The sequence below is a fragment of the Marmota monax genome, unplaced genomic scaffold (assembly GCF_021218885.2).
Source record: "Marmota monax isolate L192 unplaced genomic scaffold, Marmota_monax_Labrador192_F-V1.1 WCK01_AAM20220418_F8-fsc00031, whole genome shotgun sequence".
Taxonomy (NCBI): Eukaryota; Metazoa; Chordata; class Mammalia; order Rodentia; family Sciuridae; genus Marmota; species Marmota monax.
Window position 1 is genome coordinate 3,659,031 of NW_026695197.1, and position 25,338 is coordinate 3,684,368.

General features: G+C 37.4%; 1 protein-coding gene across 1 annotated transcript in view; it reads left to right on the forward strand.

Moving 5' to 3' along the window:
- Positions 1–20,821, forward strand: part of Rnf125 (ring finger protein 125) — a 40,194-nt gene extending 19,373 nt beyond the window's left edge. Inside the window, exons 3-6 of the mRNA XM_046428318.2 lie at positions 4,375–4,469; positions 7,845–7,935; positions 13,388–13,495; positions 16,593–20,821. Coding sequence (XP_046284274.1) covers positions 4,375–4,469; positions 7,845–7,935; positions 13,388–13,495; positions 16,593–16,679 — 381 coding nt within the window. The 3' untranslated portion in view covers positions 16,680–20,821. The remainder of the gene's footprint in view (positions 1–4,374; positions 4,470–7,844; positions 7,936–13,387; positions 13,496–16,592) is intronic.
- Positions 20,822–25,338: the final 4,517 nt, after the last annotated feature.

A 25,338-nucleotide genomic window follows, 5' to 3' on the forward strand; every position in this document is an offset into this window, starting at 1 on the left:
AGGTAGGTGCTCTGCCACTGAACCACAGCCCCAGCCCACCTGTGCTTTTTTGTGGTTGTTTTGTTTTGGTACCAGAGATTGAACCCCCAGGAGTGATTAACCACTGAGCCACATCCCCAGCTCTTTTTATTTTTTATTTTGAGACAGGGTCTCAAAATGTTACTTAGGATCTTGATAAATTGTTGACTTTGAAGTTGCGATCCTCCTGCCTCAGCCTCCTGAGCTGCTGGGATTATAGGCAAGCACCACTGTGCCTGACTTTGCCTTTGCTTTTGATCCCATTCTACTCAGCTTTTCTAAGTGCTTTATCTCAGCCTTTTTACTGGCATCTCTCCAATTTCATATGTATAGGCAGCAGATGAAACAGACCCCTGTACTATGTTTGCCTAACTTTTCAAATAATTTTTTTTTTCACCAAAAACTACTTGGGGTTGAATCCAGGGACATTCTACCACTGAACTACATCCCCAGCCCGTTTTTTTCTTTTTTTTTTTTGGTGGTGCTGGGGATTGAACCCAGGGTCTTGCACATGCCAGGCAGGCTCTCTACCACTGAGCTATATCCCCATCCTCAGCCTTTTTTATTTTTCATTTTGAGACAGGGTCTTGCAAAGTTGCCCAGACTGACCTTGAATTTGCTATCCTCCAGCCCAACCTCCTGAGTAGCTGGGCATATTTCCACCTATATTATTCTGATCCTTTCGTCTTTATTGATCACTTCCTCCTGGTTGTAATTCTCCACCTTTGGCACTATACTAGTCTGATCAGATAACATGGAGTCTTGGAGTTCATGTAAAAGATTCTAGATTTTGCTCTAAAGGCAATAGTAAGCCATAGAAAGAATGTGAGCATTTGAATGCCAAAATGGAGCTTATATTTTAAAGATAGTCCTCTAGTATGTGCATAAGGAATGAGTTTGGAGAGGATGAAAAGGGAACCTTGGAATCAATTAGGTGGCTATTATGCTAGGTCAGGTAAGGAAGCTGGATCAGGATGATGCATTCAGGTATGGAAAAAGAGATTGTTTCAAGGTATAGTTAGGAGATAGAATTGAAGGAAAATGGTATTTGACTGGTGTCATTAAATGAGAGAGGTGACATTAATAATTAAATAATTAAATGACATGAATAAATGAAGGTGCTAATAAGGTAGCAAATTTGAAGAGGAATCCACAGAGATATGTTTGGATATGTTAAGCTTGAGCTGCCCAGGGGAGATGCTGGGAGGGTGTATAGACATCCCAGTCCAGAGATCAAGAGATTTCTTTAGGGAACCTCTCTTGATGGTTAAATCTTTTTTTTTTTTTTTTTGTACTAGAGATTGAACCCAGTGGTGTTTTACCACTGAGCTGTATTCCAGACCTTTTTATTTTTTACTTTGAGACAGAGTTTCACTAATTGCTGGCCTCAAACTTGAGATCTTCCTGCATCAGCCTCCCCGAGTCCTGGGATTATAGGTGTGGTTCATTGCACCCAGCTCTTGACTGCTAAATGTAAACTGGAGCCCTGTCCCACTTTTCCTTAGAACCCTGTGCTCTCCCTTTATACTACTTACCACTCTTTTGTGGGTTTTTTTTTTTTTTTTTTGAGTTCCATTAGGGTAAAGATGTTGGCTATTTTGCTGATGGTACCTGTGCCCAGTCCTTGAAACTGGAATTTTGCCCCCATCATCCAGAATAGGAAGATAAAATTATCAAAATGGAATTTTAGAAAAACATAAAGCAAATGAAATCTAATTTCAGGAGTCTATATACAGGACTGTTCCTTGCTTCTCTGACTCAGACAGATTGGGGGCCAGCTGAGGGGTTAATAAAGATGGAGCACATTTCTTCAGCCACGAGCTCCTGACAAATTAATTCTTTCTTTTAAAAACTATTTATTTATTTTTTAGTTGTAGTTGGACATAATACCTTTATTTTATTTATTTAGTTTTATGTGGCACTGAGGATCAAACCCAGGGCCTCGAACGTGCTAGGCAAGTACTCTACTGCTGAGCCACAACCCCAGCCCCAAATTAATTCTTACTGTGGAGGCAGGAAGCCCCCGGAGCCAGAGTGCTGGCATCTTAGCTCTTTAGCTCTTGAGGAGGACAGACCCCCTGATTCTTTTTGCTTGGCCTTCCTGTTGGGTGGGGCCCTCATCCTCTTCGATTAGGCCATTTCCTTCTGCCTTGTTGCCCCAGAAACCTAGGTGGCTTACCTTCATGTGTCAGCCACAGCTGGGGCCTGGGTAGCATAGCACCTCCTCCAACACTGTACCACCACCTGCAAATTGGCTCATAGTCAGGGAAATGCATTTTATATGTTAATATAAAGCTTTTTGACTATTTATGTAATCTGTTCATGGCTACCTGACTAGAATTTATGCATGGTCTTTGGGGTTCAGACACCCTGAGATCAAACACTTAATTCTCTCAATGCACTCAGTATGATTTTGGGCAAGTTATGAGTCTAAGTTTTAGTTTACCTTTTTGTAAAATAAGGGGGAAGATAATGTTGCTACAGAGTTGTTGTGAAGGTATATTATATATGTCTTTTAGCATAATATCTGGAATATAGTAAAGTAAAAATCAAAAGCTTTTTACATTTTGGAGAAGAGATTATCGCTTATTTTCACTTATTTTGTCATCATATAAAATTTAGCATGTACAAAGTCAAGCTCATGGTATTCCATCACCCACTTCCTTCCCTCACCATTGACATCTGTCAGGAACAACAGCATTCTCTGCATTATCCTGGTAGAAATCTTCTTCCTTTTTTCAACCACCACCCCCGTATATGATTAGTCACACGGATTTTGATTTATCTTTGAGGAACTTATTGCATATATCTCTTCTTTTCTATGCTATTCCTGTTGCCAGGTATGCTGCATCTTTCTATGGCCATTTTAGACTTGGCTTATTCTTCAGAGTCTGGGTCAGACTGCCACTTCTCAAGGCCTGGCCATGGTATCTCACTGTGCCCTATTAATTTCCTGTGTATCTGTGCAGCCTTCTTCCTCTGTTAGATTACCAGCACCTTTAGAGCAGGCATGTGATTTATGTTTCTTTTGCCATGGCAATGTACAGTGTCTTAGATAATTTTGCATGTAGACCACGAGCTTATCAATTCATCTATTCGTATACAGTTCCCAGATCAGCAATTTTCCTGAGGAATGCTTATCTTTTTGAACAAAGAGTTCAAAGAAAAAGACATGTTTGTTAACAGAAGTAGTAAGGAGATTAGAGGACTTTAATGTATAAAGCTGGATGTTAAAGGTTGTAAACACATCTGTAAAACAACCAACTATGTCAGCCCTTGTTTTTATGTTTTAAACAGATATTGTAAAGCAAGGCTTATGGTTTTACTTTTTTACTACCTTTTATTTTGCCTTTTGTTCAACAATGATAACTGTTTCCTTGACACAGTAAATTTCACATTTGAGGCTGAACTTCCGCAGCTTGGGTAAAATGAAGCACAGTGGGTTTACTACTGTACCACAGCTGTACAAAGCTTCCTTTAGTACAAGATCTTATCAGAGTTCTAATGAAACCTTTGGTAGAATGTGTGTTATGTTAGCAACAGATGCCTCATGGTTAGCATCTCTGAATGTATGTCTGTAGGAACAAGGGCTCTTTATTCTGCATTAATAAAAATGCACTGCAAGAGCTGTTTTTTATGTTTGCTCTTCATGGGACCATTAAGTATGCTATGCATTGTGAATTCATATAGTGCTACTGGGTATGTTATAAATCCATGGTATTTATACCTTTACTAAGGCACAGGGTTTCTTACCATTTTTTTTTCCTTCGGGTACCAGGGATTGAACTCAGGGAGACTTGACTACTGAGCCACATCCCCAGCCCTGTTTTGTATTTTACTTAGAGACAGGATCTCACTGAGTTGCTTAGCGCCTCGCTTTTGCTGAGGCTGGCTTTGAACTCTTGCAATTCTCCTGTCTCAGCCTCCTAAACCTGGGTTCATCTCTAAAATTCATATATTTATTTTTCTCGCCTCTCTTTACTTCTTTTCTGTTTCTTCTTCCTTCTTAATTTTTTTCCTTCCTTCCTCCTTTCTCTTTTTCTTTACCAGTTTTCTTTCTCTTCTCCCCCCCCCAATCTATTTATATAATGGCATGCAAAAAACAATTTTCAGTTACTATACTTCTTTTCACTTTAAAAGAATAATGCTTTTTACTAAATATGTAAGTCCTCTAAGTATTGGAGAGACTTAAAAATAGCATTATTCTTCATCATGCCTCACTCTGTGGTACTGTTTCATGAATGCATCCATTTATTCAGCTGACCCCTTGGTATGGTTTAACTTGAAAGTTATAAAGTTGGGTCACACAAAACTCCTTTTCAACAATGAGCTTATTTTGAATTTGCTTTTCCATAGGTTTGCCTCAGTGAAATGAGGGCTCACATAAGGACTTGTCAGAAGTATATCGATAAGTATGGACCACTACAAGAACTTGGAGAGACAGCAACAAGGTTTGTTTTAATACAGCATAATTTAGGGCTAAATTTGATATATCTATAAAGAATTTATGATCTGGAAAGTTTGACATTTTTTATTATGAAAATATGGGGTTATGATTAGGTTCGTCACCGTAATACCTGGTGCAGGTGATTGTTTGTTAATAGTGATCATTTTCAAAGAATTTTGCTCTATTTTAAAAGTTGCATAGGGGAAACCAACTGGAGACATTGGGGTAACTTCCTCAAATGAGTTTGTATTAAGGAAGACCAAAAATAGAATGCAGAACTTAAATTTATGCTAAGCTCTGTTCTCTAATAGATTCCTGAAGTAGTTTGTGATGAAAAGATTATTCACCTTTACTCTTTTTTTTTTCTTTTTTTTTTTTTTTTGGGGGGGGGTGGGTACCAGGAATTGAACTCAGGGGCACTCAACCACTGAGCCACATCCCCAGCCCTATTTTGTATTTAATTTACAGACAGGGTTTCACTGAGATGCTTAGCACCTCGCCATTGCTGAGGCTGGCTTTGAACTTGGGATCCTCCTATCTCAGCCTCCTGAGCTGCTTGGGATTACAGCTGTGCACCACTGCACCCGGCTCATCTTTAATCTTTCTTAAAATACTATTTTATTTCTTTACATGTGAGTTGTAACTCTTTTTTTTTTTTTTGCACCAGGGATTGAACACAGGTGTGCTTCACCATTGAACCACCCATTGAACCACATCCCCAGGCCTTTTATTTTTTGAGACAAGATCTCACGAAGTTGCTTAGGGCCTTGCTAAGTTGCTAAGGCTGGTCTTGAAACTGCAATTCTCCTGCCTTAGCCTCCCAAGTCACTGGGATTCAGGCCTGCATCACCATGCCCAACTCATCTTTATTCTTTTTTTATTTTGTGGTACTAAGGAGTTAACCTAGGGGAGTTCTATTACTGACCTATATCTCCAGCCTTTTTATTTTTTATTTTGAGACAGGGTCTCACTAAGTTGCACTGGCGGCCTCAAACTTGCAATCCTCCTGCTCCAGCCTCCCGAGCTGCTCAGATTATAGGTGTGTACCACCACACCTGGCTCATCACCTTTCCATCACCACTGCTTGGTTTCCCAGCTCCTTCTCTCTCATTTTGCTAGTTTCCTTTAGAAGGAAGTGGCATCTCAGTGTATCTTCTAACAAGGGAAGAACAGGCCTGGGACAGGTATCATGATTCCTTTGCCTTTTTGGTTGGGTGATCCCTATGTGGGGCTGAGGAAGGGTGGAGGTGGTAGTCAGTGTAACGGAGGACATTGATTATTAACTATTTTTTTTCTTTAAAAAGGAGAAAGAAACAAATCCCTGATGGGAAGGATAGTTTAGTTGTATCAGAGTAATTAGAAAATTTGACATATGTCCCTGTTAACAAAATTAAGAAGTGATTTGTAATCTCTTGCTTAGGTCATGGCTTTGAAACCATTAAATCTACTTATGCACAGTTTCCCGCCACTGGTATTCAGTATAAGTATAATTTCTTTCTCTTTCCTGAAATTTTAGTTCTATGTATTTTAAGAAATATACTCAAAGTAGTAAACATCGTAACCTAAAGTCTAAGTGATCACCCCTTTCCTTTTGTTCTACTAGACACTGCCTTGCAGATGTACCTGTTCTTACAGATTAGTTTCACACTATGATGTTATACATCTTAAATGAGCACTGTAGCTATAAGCAGACTTTGGCTTCTGCAAGACTGACCACAAGGACCCTTGAGAAAGAAGGATAATAAGTGGGTTAAGAAAGTGTGTGGGTTTGATTGCAAGGTAGATGGGCTTTGTGAAAATTTAAAAATATATGAAAGCTAATTTAAATCCTAATTTCTTTTGCTGGTTATAATTACATAGTAAAGAATTTTTAAAATAGATGGAAGTGGAGTCGTAGCTCATCGGTGGAGTGTCTGGGAGGCCCTGAGTTTTATCCCCAGCACTGAAAAAAGAAAAAGAAAGAAAAGAAAATGAGGAGCTTGTCAATTAGTTTTATAGGCCAGATTTATATTTTCATTTATGATCGAAATCTTTGCTTTATAGAAGAATTAACTGCATGATTCAAATATTGACAGCTCTTTTTTTTTTTTTTGAATTTTTTTTTTTTTTTAATATTTGGCGGACACAACATCTTTGTATGTGGTGCTGAGGATAGAACCCAGACCGCACGCACACCAGGCGAGCGCGCTACCACCTGAGCCACATCCCCAGCCCCTTGACAGCTCTTATACAGGAAATTTTTCCAGAGTAACAGTCTCGGGAAACAGGAAATGACATGTATAATGGAAAAGGAGCAAAAGCTTCAAGCTTCCGTACTGTTGCTAAGAAATTAAGGCAATGTTGTCTAATAGAAATGATGTTGATCACATTTAATTTAAAAATTTTCTAGTAGCCACATTCAAAAGATTAAAAGAAACTAGTGAAGCCCTGTGTGGTGGGGCATGCCTACAATCCCAGCCACTTGGGAGGCTGAGGCAGGAGGACCGCCAAGTTTAAGGCCAATCTCAACAGCTTAGTGAGACCCTACCTCAAAATGACACATATTAAGGGCTGAGGAGTTTGGTAGAACACCCCTGGGTTCAATCCCCAGATACCCCCCCAAAAAAAAATAATAGAAAAGAAACTAACTTTTAATATATTTTCTTTTAATATAATATAGTCAAAGTATCATTCAGACATGTAATCAGTATAAAAATTATTGAGATAGTTCACATACCCTTTATTACATTAGGCTTTGAAATTTCAATACGTAAACTCAGTGGATGAGAACTTGCTCAACGTGCTCAGCACGTAAGCCTTGGATTGATCAGTGTGTATTTTATACTTCCAGCATATGACAACTTGGACTAACCGGATTTCATATGCTTAATAGACATATTGGACAGCACAGATGTAAGGGATAGTTACTAAGAACTCCTGAGGACAGCTGCAGATGAATTTTCATTCTTCATTGGAAACTAAGAATGTGTAATGGATACCCCTTAGTGATGCTCGTGGAATTGGAGAACAAATAACACTCATATCATATGGTACTTGAATTAGGAAAGAAAAGAAGAAAAAGGTAACTGAGAGCTGGGTGCTGTGATCATCAGTTTCTCAGTTAATGGGTGCTGGATTGCACTTCTCTCCCAAAAGGAATAAAGAGCTTCTATATAACTCTCTGCCCTGTCCCTGTTAGCACACACATTTACATTTCTCACAGGGAAAAACCTAGGCACCAGCAACATTATCAGAAAAATAGTATTAAATCAGAAAAGAACTAGAATTAGATAATCTACCTAACTTCTCCTCCTTCATTTCCACCTAAGTGATTGATTACTCTCTAGCTGCCCACGGTTTTAGTAATGTTTGGAATTCTACTCATGTTTGCAATTTCCAGGTGTGTATGTCCGTTTTGTCAGAGGGAACTGGATGAAGACAGTTTGTTGGATCATTGTATTACTCATCACAGATCAGAAAGGAGACCGGTGGTAAGGACTTTTATGACCATGTCTTTTAGCAGTGTTTCAATTTAAGATGCATTAGAAAATCCATTTAATAGATTTAGTTTCTTCTTTTAACTTCTCCCTCTCCCTCTCTTTCTTGTTTTTATGTGTATGTATGTGTTTGAAGACTGAACCCAGGGCCTCATGCAGGCTAGGCAACTACTGTACCACTGAGCTACATCTTCAGCCCTAGAATTTTAGACTCATTCGTTCTTACTCTGCTTTCACTGTTCTCACACATGGTTCCCTAGTAAGGGAAGTCTAGCAATAAACAAATAATATTGAATCCTTTTAAGAAAACATTTAAAATTCCTCCAGGAAGAAAAAACTTGCCCATTTTGAAGCACAATACCCCCATCATAAATGTAAGTTTTTAAGTGTCTTACAAAGTTAAGAGCAGGGGTAAGAATTTTTTTTTCATTTAAGAAACGTTGTTAATTTTAAGAAGCCTAAGACATTCTGTTATTCTGTCTTTCTCTCTGAAGTACTTTTATTTTTTATATCAGACAGGGATATTTTCTCCTGACATTTCCAAGGACTCTCACTCTCTTTGACATTCCAGAAAAGGAGACCAAGTGGACCACAAAAGAAGAAGCGTTTTTTAATAGGCTCTCTGTAAAGCATACAGTCCTTGAGTACTAATTCCTTGTGAATCTAGACTGTTCTAAAGATGGTAACTGCTTTATAAAGTTTTCCAAAATGAAAAAAGGCTTTGTTTTCAGACCTCTCAACATCTTAACTTTCCATCTGTATCTATTGATGTTTCTCTTACCCAACAGTTAAAATAAAATACAGTGCTCCAAGAATGTTTAGGTTCAGGGAAGGATCAAGCAATGGTGCACATCTGTAACTCAGGAGGCTGAGGTAGGAGGGTTGCAAGTTGGAGGTCAGTCTGGGCAACATAGCAAAAGTGTGTTTAAAAAAAAAAAAAAAAGCAGTTTAAAAGGGTGGGGATATAGTTCAATGGTAAAGCACCCCTGGGTTCAATCCCCATTACTGGGGGAAAAAAATTAACAATTATTTTAGATAATTGAATGCTATCAGAGCTATTCATTATTTAGCATTTTACTAGTTTTTTTTAAAAAAAGATTAAGACATACTCTGGTTTGATAATGATTCTCAGTAAAATAAAATCCTTGAGAGACTTTTCTCTGTAGGTACTGGAATTAAGAAAGGTGATCCTCGGGCTGGGATGTGGCTCAAGCGGTAGTGCGCTCGCCTGGCATGCGTGCGGCCTGGGTTCGATCCTCAGCACCACATACAAACAAAGATGTTGTGACCGCCGAAAACTAAAAAATAAATATTAAAATTCTCTCTTAAAAAAAAAAAGAAAGAAAGGTGATCCTAACCACAACCTAGGTATTACAGCCAGAATTTCAAACTTATTTCCTTCTATTTCATCTTTTTTTTTTTTTAAAGGAAATCACATTTTCTTTAAGGCAATGTTTCTCAACCATTCTGCATCAGAATCACCCAGAGGGCTTGCTTAGGCAGAGATGCCTGGGTCCTGCCCACTAGAGTGTCTGATTTAGTCAGTCTGGGCTGCTGTCAAAGAATAAAGAATTTGCATTTCTTTCTTTCTTTCTACTTATTTTTTTTCCCAAAGCTGGACATTAAACCCAGGGCCTCATACTAGCGATCTACCATAGAGCTACACCCCCAGCCCCCACATTTGCATTTCTAATAAGTTCTCTCAGGTGATGTGGATGCTGGTTATTTTGGGCATTTTAGTTTCTCAAGAGAAGAGAACAAATAATGAAGATTTATTACATGCAAAGGGACAATTTGTAATCAACAGGCCCAGGACCAGAAAATATAAACCCCAGGACTATGAGAGGTCAACTGAAGGCACCAGTAGGAAAGGATGAGGCTCTTCCCTAAACTATCAGCTCACTATTCTGTACCAGCAGATGTCCTCATCTGCTGTGGGTTGGCCTACGTGGCAAATGGACTGTGAGCTCATCTACTGAGGACCTGCCCTCTGGGGTAATTTTAGAAATAATTCTCAAACCCCTTTGCTTAAAGTTCCAGGTTTTCATTATCTCTGTCCTCCACCAGATTCTAACAAGCTCCTTCATGGTTGGGACCAGGGCTCAGTAGTCATTTCTGACTTCTGGCTCTTGGCACAGGGAATACAGAAACCATGTTAGCTGCTCAAGTAAATATATTTTTTTTATATTTATTTTTTAGTTTTTGGTGGATACAACATCTTTATTTTATTTTTATGTGGTGCTGAGGATCAAACCCAGTGCCCTGCGCATGCAAGGTGAGCCCCTTACTGCTTGAGCCACATCCCCAGCCCTGCTCAAGTAAATATTGAGCAAAACTGGTCCCAACTTATTCTCCCAAAGTCATCTCCAACTACTTCCACCAACATACCCTACCTTCAGCTACGTTGAGTTTTTGCCATTGCTTAAGTTGGCCCTGTCCTTTTAGGAGTTCCTGCTTTGTCTACATCCTTTCCTCTGCCTGTGATGGTTTCCCCCACTGGCCTGGTTAGCTTATTCTTTAAAACTCACCTCTGTGACCAGCAGTTCTGGTGAGCCTGTCCCGACTGCCTAGGCAAAATCAGTGATTCCCTTTTCAGGTCCCTTGTCCAAGGTCTTGAGTTGTTGTCTGTTTATATCTTGAATGTAGTACCTGCTGTGCTGTATTGAAAGTATCTGCTTAACCCATAATGGCAACCTTTTATTACTATGCCAAGGACTGGACTTCATAATATTACACAATATATTATTTTAAACTTATCAATAGCCCTGGAGCATAGGAATATACTCATTTGCAGATTAAGATTAATTATTTGCCAAGGATATTTTAGTGGGAAGTTGAGATGAAATTGGAAACTATCTTCTGGATACTGGAAATACTGGGGTCAATACAACAAATGTGGTTTCTTTCTGCAGGGAGCCCCAACTCATTGAGGACAGGAATCATATAGAAGTAAATGTATGACAATTGTTGAGTTCCTAGTACAGATATGGTTCATTAAGGACATTGTCTCTAAATACAACAGCTACCTTGCAAGGTGTGTAGTAGTTTCCCCATCTCATAGAAGAGGAAATAATATGCCCAAGGTCACACATCCAGTATGGTTTGAATCTAAAGTTGTCTGGACTTCAGAAAACTATGTTGTAAGCCAAGGGTGGTATAATTATATTGCACCAATTTTAAAAATAAATACATAGGAGGTGAGAGTAGAGGAAGGGGATCCTAGGTAGGGAAAGGGGAAGTACTAGTGAATGAAATGGACCAAACTATGTTTTGTGCATGTGTGAATATGTCACAGTGAACCCCACTATCATGTATAGTTATTATGCACTAATAAAAACAAAAGAGTTATTTTATTTTTTTTTATTATTTTTTTTTCAAAAGAGTTATTTTAGTCATTAGGGAAATGCAAATTAAAACCATAGCGAGACACCACTACACACCTATCAAAATGGCTAAAAAATTTTGACAACATCAAATACTGGTGAGAATGAGGAAAAACTGAGTAATTCACACATTGCTGCCATGATGTAAGACAGTATAGCCACTCTGGAAAACAGTTTGGCAGTGGGTTTTTGTTGTTGTTGTTATTTTTTTTTTTAAGTTAGACATACACTTACCATATGACCAAGATTTCAAACTTCTAGAAATTTATCTTAGAGAAATGAAAACTTACTTTTATACAAACATCTGTATACAAATATCCGTTGCATTTTCACTAGTAACAATCCCAAATTGGAAACGATCCATATGTCCTCTAAAAGGTAAGTGGATAAATAAATTGGGATGTCCATACCATGGGCTATTTCTTAGAAATGACAAGGAAGGAACAACTTAGACGGCCCTCATGGTCGTTGTACTCAGTGGAAGAAGACAATCTCAAACAGTTAAATACTGTCTAGTTCTATTCATACAGCATTCTCAAAACGATGAGATTATAGAGGTGGAGGACAGATCAGTGGGTGGCAGGACTTATGGAGGGAAGAGGAAGTAAAAAGATAGCAGCACAGTGCAGTTCCTTTGTAGTGGCAGGAAGATTTTGTGTTTTGATGTGACAGTGGTTATACGAATCTCTACATGTGATACGATTTCATAAAACTGCACATATACATTTAAAAATTGAATATGTGCAAAAACTGGCAGAATGTAAGGTCTGACCAGTTTAATTTCACATCATGTACAACCACAAGAATGGGAAGTTACACTCCATGTATGTGTAATATGTCAAAATACATTCTACTGTCATGCATAATTAAAAAGAAAAAATAAAAAAATTAAAAGATAAAAATAATGTAAGGTCTGAGCCTAGTTAATTGCCAGTTTCCTAGTTTCAACAATGCACTATGCTGATGTCAGATGTTACTATTTGGGGAAGCTGGATGATAAGGACATGGGACCTCTGCACTACCTTTATAATTTCTTGCAAGTTTATAAATATGTCAAAATGAAAAAAAAAATGATACTGGGGTTTGAATCCAGGGTTACTTTACCACTGAGCTACAGCTTAGTCTATTATTTATTTATTTATTTATTTATTTTGGTACAGGGTTTTCCTAAGTTACTGAGGCTGATCTTGAACTTATAATCCTCCTCCTCAACCTCCTGAGTCCTGGGGTTACAGGCATGTATCATGGTACCCACAGAAACATATTTCTTTAAGAGCCCTAAATGGCTATTAAATTAGAAAAATATGTGTAAATATTAATAACTAATTCTGGTATTTTGTAACCTGTATTGCTATTGGCAATACAAAAAACTACAGAGCAATAGATATTATAAACTGTAAATGTTCAGCAGTTTTGTCGTAAGTATCTCCATTTCTGGCCTAAATAATCCCCTAAAAGGTGCACACCATAGAAAATGTCATTTGTAACATCAACTTATCCACATACCAAAAAAACTAAGTATTTCAAGAGGTAGGCAACTAATTCAGTAAGTTATGGTCCATCTACTAACTAATATTGTTTAAATAAAAAAATTATGCCTATGGCCAGGCATAGTGGTACACACCTGTAATCCTAGCAACTTGGGAGGCCAAGGCAGGAGGATTGCACATTAAAGGCCAGCTGGACAACTAGCAAGAACATGTCTCAAAATGAAATTTAGAAAGGGCTGAGGATGTACTATAGTTGTAGAGCACTTGCCTAGCACATGCAAAGACCTGGGTTCAATCCCCAGCACTGCCAAAAAAAAAAAAAAGATTGATTAAATTATGAAGCAGTTTAACTTTATATATGCAAACAGACAAGGAATAATTTGAAGAAATGAATGCAATTTTGTTTGTTTAATATTGTTTTTAATAGTTATGCAGTTTAACCCTACAATATTAAGATAGAGTGAATGGAATTATAAAAGTTAAAATTTACTTTGAATAGTTACTTATTTTTTTTTAATTATAATGCTATTAATTAAAATTCTTTCTTGAACTCTTGGTGTTGGTTCTTTCCAGTTCTGTCCACTTTGCCGTTTGATACCCAATGAGAATCCAAGCAGCTTCAATGGCAGTTTAATAAGACACCTGCAAGTTAGCCACACTTTGTTCTATGACGATTTCATAGTAAGTATATTTTCTAACTTTCACATGATATTTTTATGCTGTGTATGTTAAACTTACCTTTTAAATCCAAGTGAATAAAATTATAGAAGGAAAAATGTGTTTGTAGCTAATGGGTTAAGTATCAGCATTAAGAATGAAAACATGAAATTCAAGTATTTTATAAATTTGACTATTGATATTAAAGTGGTTTTCTATCCTGGACAAAATTATTTTCTTTGTGATCTAGGTAATCATGCATTGTAAATATATTCAGATTTAATTTTTAAATTATTTTAATTTTTATTGTAGTCCCTCCTTTTACATAGTTTTTATTTTTGTGACATTGTGGACTTACATAGCAGAGATGCTCAGAGTTCTATATCCAATTACTTTTCTGAGTACATTGAATATCTATAACAGATATGATATTATCAGGCTAGTAACACTAGCCTTCTCATTTTTTATTTAAATTTGATAAAACATAAAACTATTGTTTATTTTAAACATTTTTGGGGCTGGGGATATAGCTCAATTGCCTCACATGCACAAAGCCCTGGGTTCAATCCCTAGCACCATAAAAAAAAAAAAAAAAATTGTACTCAGAATTGGACCCAATTACCACTGAGTCACATCCCAGCCCCCTTTATTTTTTTTATTTTGAGACAGGATCTTGCTAATGTGCTGAGGCTGGCTTTGAACTTGCAATCCTCCTGTATCAAGCTTCCCGGCTGAAATTTTTAAACTTAAAATTTATTACAAAAAATTTTAAACATGAAATTAGACAGAAAAATATAATGAAACTTGATATACTCATCACCTAGCCTCAATTACCAAACCATGGCCAATCCTGTCATGTTGAATATTTTGAAGATGGAGGTATAGTTACATGTAGTATGAATAGTTTTAATATTTTTAAATATATTTCTCATTGTCAGAAATGATAATAGCAAGCAAATGGTTTTACTTTGGTCCATGTGTTGTCATGTGTGGAGAATGCATTGTCTCCTAAGTTTCAGCAAAAAAGTGTTAACATTTATTAATGTAGTGGGGGGAGTTATTACTAGTATTTTATTCTGAAATAAAATATTTTATTGTAATGGAGTCAAGTTTGGATTTGCACATAATTTTCGAATGTTTTTGATTGTTTTCTTTTTATACAATTTCAAGATACCATTTAATCATTGTTGAGGACTATTGTTTGAAAATTTTCTCCCTGCTTTCTTATTCATTGTGGTTATCCACATTGGACCCAAGGAGCTAGGTTCTGAGTTAGGTCTAAGTAATAACTCTCAGGCTGAGCAACCTTGGGGAATGTATTTAACCTCTGAATTTCAGTTTGTTTATTTGCAAAGTAGAAGAGTAAAAGCACCTACTCTAAAAAGCTCTTGTGAGGATTAAATGAGAGTGCATAGAAAGTTGTTTATTTGCACAGTTCAGGCACAGATGATAGGCAAGTTGAAGACTAGCAAGGAATAAGTGGGATTATTAGGACCACTTAAAGAATTGCACAAGGCACGTGACAGAGGCTAAATATTCTCTGCTCAGCTTCTCTAATAGTCTTTACTGGCCTCATGTGGTACACAAGTCCTCAGCATAACCTGGTTCTGGTCCTGTGTTCTTGTCAGTAATACAAAGGGATTCCTCTTTATCTAAGCTCTTTAAGATGTTCTAAAAGCCAGATTGGTTGTATGCCTTTCTGGCCAGTAATGTTCAGTCCATCTTTATCAAGATCTTTAGAGAAAGTATGACTGGTCACTTTGAGAATACTTTCTCACTACTCAAAACCATCTTTATGGGTATGGAAGTGAACTTGAATTGATGTTATTTTGATTTCTGTTTTTTAAGCTACTAGATAAACCATGTATGTACTTTATGCATATTATTTTACTGCTTCCAGAAACTCTCTTAAGGTGAAATTGTATTTTTATCCTCATTTAACTGTGAAATATCTGAAGCTCAAAGGCTAAGAAAATTGCCTAAGAGTAAGCCAGTAATGAGACCAGACTGGTGCTCCACTGTGCTTTGGATTTTGCTTCTGTGTTTTAAAGTGGTCTTCCAGGAGATTTCACTTTTTGTTGGTTGTTTATTGTAGAAGAGGAGAGAGATTGCAGAGGATGGGGCTCATAATACTTTATATTTTATTAACAGAATGTGTTAGTATCAAGTTTTGAATTCCATTTGACTCATGGAGAGACAATAAAAGACATTTTTTGTTTTTTTTTTTGAGAATTTTAATATTTATTTTTTAGTTTTCGGCAGACACAACATCTTTGTTTGTATGTGGTGCTCAGGATCCAACCTGGGCCGCACGCATGTCAGTCGAGCGGGCTACCGCTTGAGCCACATCCCCAGCCCCTGGTTTTGTTTTTTTTTTAATAAATAGATATTTAGTAGTACTGTTGGCATTGTGAATACTAGGGGGAGATATATCTACATCTCTATATATCTATCTGCTTGTTTCCCTGCAGCACTAGGGATAGAACCCAGGGTCTTGCACATGCTAGGCAGGTGTTCTACCATCGAGCTATGCCCCCAGTCCCTTAAGGGATGTTTTAATTTACTCCATTTATGTGTTATATGTTATGTGAAGTATAGAAGTCTGCCCAGAATTTTTAGCATTGTCTGTAAAATTGTTAATTAGGTCAGATAAAACTTGAAATTCCAAATCAAGACTATTTTATTATGACAGGAACTAGTTAATTGCTAGTCCAGTAAAGGGAAATAGAAAATGTTCTAGCTCTAAAGCTAAAGTCCCGGGCTTAGTGCCAGGCTTTGTGAAACCTTGAACAAGTCAGGTAGCTCAGGATTTTAATTTCCTGAAAAATGAGGTCTTTGCATTGACCAACATTGTCCATTTCTCTTTTTGGTACCAGGATTGAATCCGGGGATACTTAACCACGGAGCCACATTCCCAGCCCTTTTTATATTTTATTTAGAGGGAGGGTCTCCTTAAGTTGTTTAGGGGCTCACTAAGTTGCTGAGGCTAGCTTTGAACTTGTGATCCTCCTGCCTTAGCCTTCCAAATTGCTAAGATTACAGGCATGCGCCACTGCAATATCCTCCAATTTCTGATACACTGTTAATTCTGCATATTTCTAATTATTTTTCTTTATTGTAGGATTTTAATATAATTGAGGAAGCTCTTATCCGAAGAGTCTTAGACCGGTCACTTCTTGAATATGTGAATCACTCGAACACCACATAATTTTATTAAGAGGAAGGGGAAAGGGACCACTCAATAGCAACATTTAAAATGCTGCTTGAACAATTGGAGGGAAGTTGTCAAGGTTTGATGGAGAAAAATGTATAACCCAGTTATATGTTTGTCCATTCTTATTGTTATAGTGCATTCAAAAACTGCTTTCATTTTGATGGTTTAAGTCTGTTTTTCATTCTTGAGTTTCTCAGACATTTAACAAGAAATAGTCTCTGTCCGTCATTAATTATGGAAGAAATACAGGCTGAGTATGTAGGTGGAGGATCTCTATTTGTGAAAGGGATGACATCATTTGGAATGCGACATTCATAGTTAGGCAAGACAACTGATCTTTGTTCTATGTAAAAAGAGGAAGAGTGGAACAAAGTGTAGACACTCAAGAAATATGAAATCTGTTCCAATGATTTTTTTTCTAATCTTTAATAAAATAACATGATAATCTTGTATGGGAGTAGGAAAGGAAATTTTGGTGTCAGCAGTCCATTTAACAGATATTCTATAACAGATATTACATAATACTATAACAATAAATTCTGTGTTAGAAACGTATGTAATTCCTTGACTTGTTATATCTGAACACATAAGAATTTATTATTATATTTTTTAAATATTTGTAGCTTATTATTTAGAAATTTCTATAATATAGATAATTTCTTAAGAATCATCAGTTGATATTTACAGTAAAAGGATTTATACCCATCATTTTTAATAGAAACCCTAAGGGCTTTATTTTAAATTTTAACCTTTTAAAATTATAAAATAAAACACCAATGCTGAAAAACAGACACAAAATTTATAGCTAATGCATTATTGTAAGAAATATTCTTTTAGAACTCTGCTAGTCAACCCATTTGTCCTCTTGTATCACAATTGCAATCCCGTAAAAGCAGCCACTACACTGATTTTTACAATAATGACTTTCCTGCATTTTGAATAATTTAATCACCTAGGGCATATCTTTCTATTTTAATCTTATTCATTTAAAATTGTTTCATTTGATTTATATTTCACAGGGACTGGAGCCATAGCTCAGCAGTGGAACACTTGCCTAGCTTGCTAAAGGCCCTGAGTTCAATCCTCAGCACTGTAAACAAACAAAAACAAGATATATGTTTCATACTTCTCTTTGATCTGTAGGTTCCTCCTTCATTCCTTTTTTTTTTCCTTAAAGTTTCCTTGATGAAGAACCTGACTTAGAGAGATTCCCACAATTTGTATTTTACTGATTGAATATTCATGACACAACTCAATAGATGCCTCTGAATATTGGCACATGGATCCAGAGTTTTGATTAGACTCAAGTTTGCTCTTTTTTGCAAGATTTTGAGTCATGGTACGTTCTTTCATCAGACGGCACCTGCTTTTTCCCCCTTTATTTATTCATATATGTTGCAGACTGAGGATTGAACCCAGGGCCTCATGAATGCTATTCAAGTGTTCTACCACTGAACTATATCCCCAGATCTATTTTTAGATCTTATTTCAAGTCAGGGTCTTGCTAAGTTGCCCAGCCGACCTCAAGCTTGCAATCCTCCTGCCTCAAACTCCCAAGTAGCTTGGATTACAGGCATGCACCACATACTTGGCTTTTTTTTCCCCTTTTATGTACCAGTTTTCGAGATGATAAAGGTGTTTATTATCTTCCAGAAATCACTTTTTAAAAAAAGTATTATGGAGTAATATATTTAAACATATTTGATGGGCTTCAGTGCATTACAAATATAACTGTATAGAGACTCTGGTTGTTTAATTTTTGGCCATTAAGAGCCTAGTCAAGACAGTTCTGAGACCTTTTGACACTTTAATGGATTCTTTGCTGTCCTATATGACAAGATACTTCAGGGTGAACATGTATGTGAACTTGTATGTTTCCTGCTCCAGACTTTGAATCAGTCATTTCTTTAAGGGCCTGTTTTTTTGCTGTGAGAAATGGTATTTCAAACCATACTGTGAACTCTAAGGATGCTCCTTGCTACTAGATTGGTCATTGTTTCAAGGAGAGAGCTAGGAATTATCTGTATGTTTTTAAAGATAAAACACTTGATAAGTTTCTTTGCTACTTCCAAATAAAATTTGGTAGTATAGGGTTTTTACCTAAATTTTCTATTCCAAGAATATTCTGTACTTCCCTACTAAAAATCTTGTTTTTCTGGGCTGGGGTTGTGGCTCAAATGGTAGAGTACTCACCTAGCACACATGAGGCACTGGGTTTGATCCTCAGCACCACATAAAAAAAATAAAGTTGTTGTGTCCACCTAAAACTAAAAAATAAATATTAAAAAAATCTTGGTTTTCAAGGACACAGAACATGATAGAATAAACCATGATTACCTACTTCTTTATTTACCTTTTACATGCAACTGTGTCAGAATAACAATACTAATGCAATCATAACCAATATCATAACCACAACAACAAAAAATGTATTTGCTCTCCCCATTTTCCCTCTTAAAAAGTTGTATTATGTCAACATTTTTATAACATTGGTATATATATTTTAGTTTCTCCCTTTTATCTCCAATTTAGTCTTGCCTCTTCAAGTAATGATATATTTAACATTTGCTACCATTTTTCATTCAATGTACTATTTTTCATATCTGGCTCTTTTAGTGACACTTCTAGGACGTAGATTAATATTCCAATCTTGAAAGGAAGAAAAGATGCAAATAAAGATTAGTGGTATCAACTCCTGAAGATAAAATGTTATTTGACTTAGAGTTAGCTTGTAATTATAATCACTTAATTTAATTATAGTCACTGATAAATTTACTTTTCTCCTTGGACATAAATATAATCATACTCATGGTACCCCAAATTTTCTATAGCAAGTTACCCCTAACTCACTAAGTCTTGCTACTGTTTTTCCAATTAGTACAAGGTAATTGGAAAAATGTAAAGCCAAATAAAGTCTATAGGGCTTCATGTCCTCATTTTACTTTTTATTTTTTTGATAGTGCTAGGGGTCAAACCCAGGGCCTCATGCACCTAATCACGTGCTCTGCCACTGGAACTGTACCCAGCCACATCCTGCATTTTAGATAATGATTTCAAACTTTCTTTCACAGTTGCTAGCAAGTAACAACAGATTTTTAGTTTCACAACCTCTCTTCCTCTAATTTGGATGGTTCACATAATAAAGCAAAACCTGTTGGACAACAAGAACAAGAAGAGAGGAATTACTTAGAAATAATCATTGAACTGAAAATCTAGCCCTTGAAAAGTAGAACATATTTCTGAGCATTAGTAACTAATATCCAGACAATAACTTTGTTAATTCAGAGCAGTACAAAAGTCATATTTATATCTGTAAAATTTGATTTTAAAAAACATAAACTTTAAAAAATCTGTCTTTTAAGTAAAGCTTTAAGTCCTCTCCCACTATTAACCTCAGTGCAATTCTGAATCCTGACCCTGAATTCCTCTATTGATTCTCTTGCCACCTACAGGACAGATTAGGTGCTGGCCACCTGCATTATTCTGTGTTCTGAATTATTTTGAGTTTTAAAATGTTGAAGTGCAAATATTCATTGTTTCACTGTGCCTTTGGTCTTTTTTAAGAGGAGTGCATCATTCATTGTTTTAAAATAACCAATATTTGAAGTTGCTGACTACCAACAAAATTTCACTTGCTTTTTAAAAGTGCCTCAGGCTACAGCTTTTTCAAGGTTGTATAAGGGAAAAACTGATTCACATGTTATTCTTCCAGAGCTAAATTCTAACCTATGAAAGCCTATGGGATTTCTTTTTCGTATGTTTTTTTCACTCAGATTTCTAAAATGTAGGTGGAACACCTGGACTAATTGTACATACATGGTAAAGACAGAGCTCCATGTCAGATCTTCTAGGAGATTCTATCTCCAGTGATGTTGTTTGGTTATTGTTACGGGGTGCTAAATGTCTTCCATTATGAAGTGAGCTTATTCCAGTTTTTAAATGTTTATCATGTCATAATTGTATTCTCAAACACTGATGGTATTTTAAAAAGTACTAAGGAATTCATTCTTTTATTATTCAACTGTAAAAAACATCTGTATAATGGTCAGAATTTAAAATGTACAATTCTTTTTCTTTTGAAAATTGTATTATTATGGGAAATAAAGAATGGCAGGACCATTGTTTTCATTAAAATATCTACTGTGTCTATTCTTTCTTTCTTTTTGTACAGGGGATTGAACCATTGAGCCATATCCTCAGCCCTACTGTGTCCATTCTTAAATATTGATCTTGATAATTTTTTTAGACAAATCTAATATGCATTTTTCTTCTTCCCTGTCTCTTCCTCCTCCTTCTCCTCTTCCTTCTTTTTCCTTTTTTTTTTTTGTGTGTGTGTGTGTGTGTGTGTGTGTGCTGGGGATTAAACCCAGGACCTCATGAACACTAGGTGAGTGCTCTGCATTGAGCTTCACCCCCAGCCTTCACAGGTTTGTTTGTTTGTTTGTTTTGGATTTTTTGTTTTTGGTACCAGGGATTCAACTCAGGGTCACTCGACCACTGAGCCACATCCCCAGCCTTATTTTGTATTTTATTTAGAGACAGGATCTCACTTAGTTGCTTAGTGCCTTGCTTTTGCTGAGGCTGGCTTTTAACTTGCAGTCCTCCTGCTTCCGTCTCCCAAGCCTCTGGGAGAATTACAAGGGTGAACCACCATGCCCAGCTTTCAGAGGCTTTTTAAATTATCAACATTCGGCAGTATCAATCCCAAGAATATACATTCATTTATGCCATTAGTTATCAACTGCAGCTATTTTTTTGTCCCAGCAGACATTGGCAATGTCTAGAGACATGTTTGGTTGTCATAACTGGGGCAGATGTTCTATTGGCCTGAGATGTGGATACTGTTGGGTATGTGTGAGACTCCCTGCTGAAGTTAAGTTTCCCACTCGTGAGAACATCACGGCATCCCTTAGCCCTCCCAAATTCAAAGGTTTTCTCAACTAATCCCTGCAGGACACAGTGTCCGCTCGCTGGTCCTGAGTCACCCTGCCAATCAGCACCTGCCACGTCAACTACGCACCCCTTCTTAAGCCCAAGGTTGCAAGCTCTCTCCCTCTGCCTTCTTCCCCTCTTCCTCTCTTCTTCTTTCTCTCCTCTCTCTGCTCTCTTTATCTTTCTCTCTGCCCTCCTCCTCTCCTCTCTCTGCCCTCTGCCTCTCCTTTTCGGGCAGCCCTCCAATAAATCTCTTGGTTGAATCTCCATCTCGGGTGAGTCACTCGCCTTTCAGATACAGCTCAACACTCTACAGTTTACAGGTTAGCCTCTCCCAACAAAGAATCTGCCCAAAATATCAACAATGCCAAGGCTTAAAAACCCAGACTTGGCTAAGGTGATGCTGAGCACCATGCAGTTACTATTGGTTCTGCTAGCCAAGGACTTCATTGAAATTTAAAAGGTAAGATAGAAGGGCTGGGGATTGAGCTTTGTGGTAGAGCACTTGCCAGCATGCATGAGACCTTGGGCTGTGTTCCAAGCTCCTTGTGCATACATACACAAATACTACTAATAATAGTAACAAGAAAATGCAAATATTACACTACCTGCTAAATAAATACTAAGCTTTAGTTGGCTCTAGTTGTCATGTTACATTTGTTTCATGATACATGGAAACTTTTTAGATTTTGAGAGTACACACCAGAACAAACGTGTTATTCATATAACCTGTAGTAACTTTTATTATTAATTATTATTTTAAATAATAAATTTATTTTTTTAGTTGACACAATACCTTTATTTTATTTATTTATTTTATGTGGTGCTGAGGCTTGAGCCCAGGGCCTCACAAGTGCGAGGCGAGTGCTCTACTGCTGAGCCACAACCCTAGCCCCTAACCAGTGGTAACTTTTTGCTGACATCCTAAAAGGTAGAGAACCCAGGATCACTTGACAAGACTTAACTTATATCACTTAGATGATGATGATGATGATGATGATTTGATGATGATTTTTGGTGGTACTAGGAATAAAACCCAGTTCTCACCCCCCCCCCCCCCACACACACACCTTTTTTATACAGGGTCTTGCTCAGTTGTTCAGGCTGACCTCAAACTTGTGATCTTTCTGCCTCAGCCTCCTAAGTCACTGATATTACAGGTGTATGCCGTTAAACCAGGCAGATTATCTTTATTGACAAAAACCTTACAGAGGAATACCTGTGTCTGAGATACTTAGTAAAGAAACAAAATATTAAAAAGAAATATTTACTACTTAAAAAAAAGTAAGCTGGGAGCGGTGGTACATACCTGTAATCCCAGTGACTGGGGGTGGGGGGCTCGGAGGCAGGAGGATTGCAAGTTCAAAGCCAGTCTCAGCAATTTAGTAAGACACTAACCAACTCAGTGAGACCCTGTCTCTAATAAAATACAAAATAGGGCTAGGTTTGTGGCTCAGTGGTCAAGTGCCCTGAGTTCAATCCCCAGTACCCCTCACCCCCCAAAAGAGAATAATTTAAAGGAAGAAAAGTTTACTTTGGCTCATAATTTCCTAAGGTGAAGCAGAACATCATGGTGGAAGGGTGTGGCAGAGGAGTACTACTCTGTTTATGGTGGCAAGGAAGCCAAGAGTGAGGGGAAGGACCACAGGGAAGATGCACCTTCCAGGGCATGTCCCCAGTGATTGATCTCCTCCAGCCCTGCCCCACCTGCCTGCAGTTACCCCACAGTTAATCCATACAAACTAAGAGGGACTGACTAGGATATAGCTCTCATGATCTAATCATTTCACCTCTGAACATTCCTACATTTACAGGAGCTTTTGGGGGACACCTCATATCCAAGTCACAACAACCTTCAAATCTCACATTCTGCCAGATTCTACTGTGAATCCTGGCTATTCCTTCTCTAAGGCAGCCTTTCCCTCGCTTCAGAATTCCAGGCTGCTTTCGTATCATGGTAGTGGTACATCACAATGTGTTTCCTCAGTCACCTTTCACTACAGAACACTGGAGAGTTATTATTAGGTTTGTATATGAGGCATCCCCCAAAGCTCCGATCATAATGCAGAAATATTCAGAGGTAAAATGATTGGATTGTGAGAATCAGTCACACTAGAATGGGCTGAGTGATAACTGTAAGAGGGGTGTGTAGCTTAGGGAGGTAGGTCACTGGGGGCTTCCTGGAAGATTTCGTTCCTCTACCCTTCCTGGCCTTCATGAAAGGAGTGGTTTCCCACTGCCATGCCCTTCTGCTACTCACCAGAATTCTGGAGTTGGTGAACAAAGGACTGAACCTCTGAGACTATATAAACTTCTCTAAGTTTGTCCTTGTCGGATATTTTGGTCACAGCAATGAAAAGTTGACTAACACAGTTACACAGGTCATTTCTGCCCATCCCACTTGCCAAAGTGAGACTCGTGACCATGAATAATGTCAAGGCATTTGGGGAAATGCAATCTTCTCATGGAGAAGAGAACTGGATGTTGAGTTATCATAGAAATGCCAGCCATGGACATACAGGTCAAGTAGAGTTGTTAGAGAAGATGCAGAGGTCAGCATGGCAAAAATATTAAAAATATGTGTGGATGGTCGAGTGCTTGCCTCGTACATATGTGGCACTGGGTTTGATCCTCAGCACCACATAAGCATAAATAAATAAAAGTATTGTGTCCATCTACAACTAAAAATACTTTTAAAAAGTATGTGTGGAAAAGAGAGGGTGAAACGTCAAAATAAAACTAGATTTTTATCACAAAGTGATATTCATTTTTGGGGGGGTGTACTCAGAATTGAACTCAGGGTGAGACCACTGAGCCACATCCCCAGCTCTATTTTGAATTTTATTTAGAGACAGGGTCTCATTGAGTTGCTTAGCACCTTGCTTTTGCTAAGGCTGGCTTTGCATTCAAAATCCTCCTGTCTCAGCCTCCCAAGCCATGGGGATCACAGGCGTGTGCCACCGAATGCGGCATGAAGTGATATTCATTTTTGCCATGATAATTTTTAAATTAATTTTCCCCCAACTTTGGGATCATTTTACTAAATGATAGATCCATCAGTTTCTCAAACAGATAATAACTTTTTTGCAAATCATACTTTAGTATTCATTAATAAGTAATGTCAAGTGTATTCCCTATATCTTACAAATGTATTTTCTCATTATACTGTTTGTGTATCTCCATCAGAACTACTTGGGGTACTTGTTATAATAATGTTTCATTTTAAGGATTCTCAGATGTACAGAATTAGAATTTTTAAGTTCTGATGAATTCATCAACAAGGCATCAAAAAAATATTTGATTTTTTTTTTCATTTCTCATGACCACCATTTCTACAATTCTTTTTTTGTTTATTTTGGCAATGGGGGTGCTTACTAGGAATTGAACCCAGGGGTGTTTAACCACTGAGCCACATCCCCAGCCCTTTTTAATATTGTATTTAGAAACAGGATCTTGCTGAGTTGCCTAAGGCCTCACTAATTTGCTGAGGCTGGCTTTGAACTCATGATTCTCCTGCCTCAGCCTCCCAAGTTGCTGGGATTATAGGTGAGTGCCACTGCACCCAGTCATTTCTACAATTCTATTCGTAGTCATTGTCTTCTCTCTTGCCTGGATCCTTACAGTCATCTAGTTCATCTCTCTGCCTTCACTTTATGATATTATGGTCCATTTTTATACAGCAATAAAATCTTCAAAAGCATAAATTGGATTGTGTCGCATT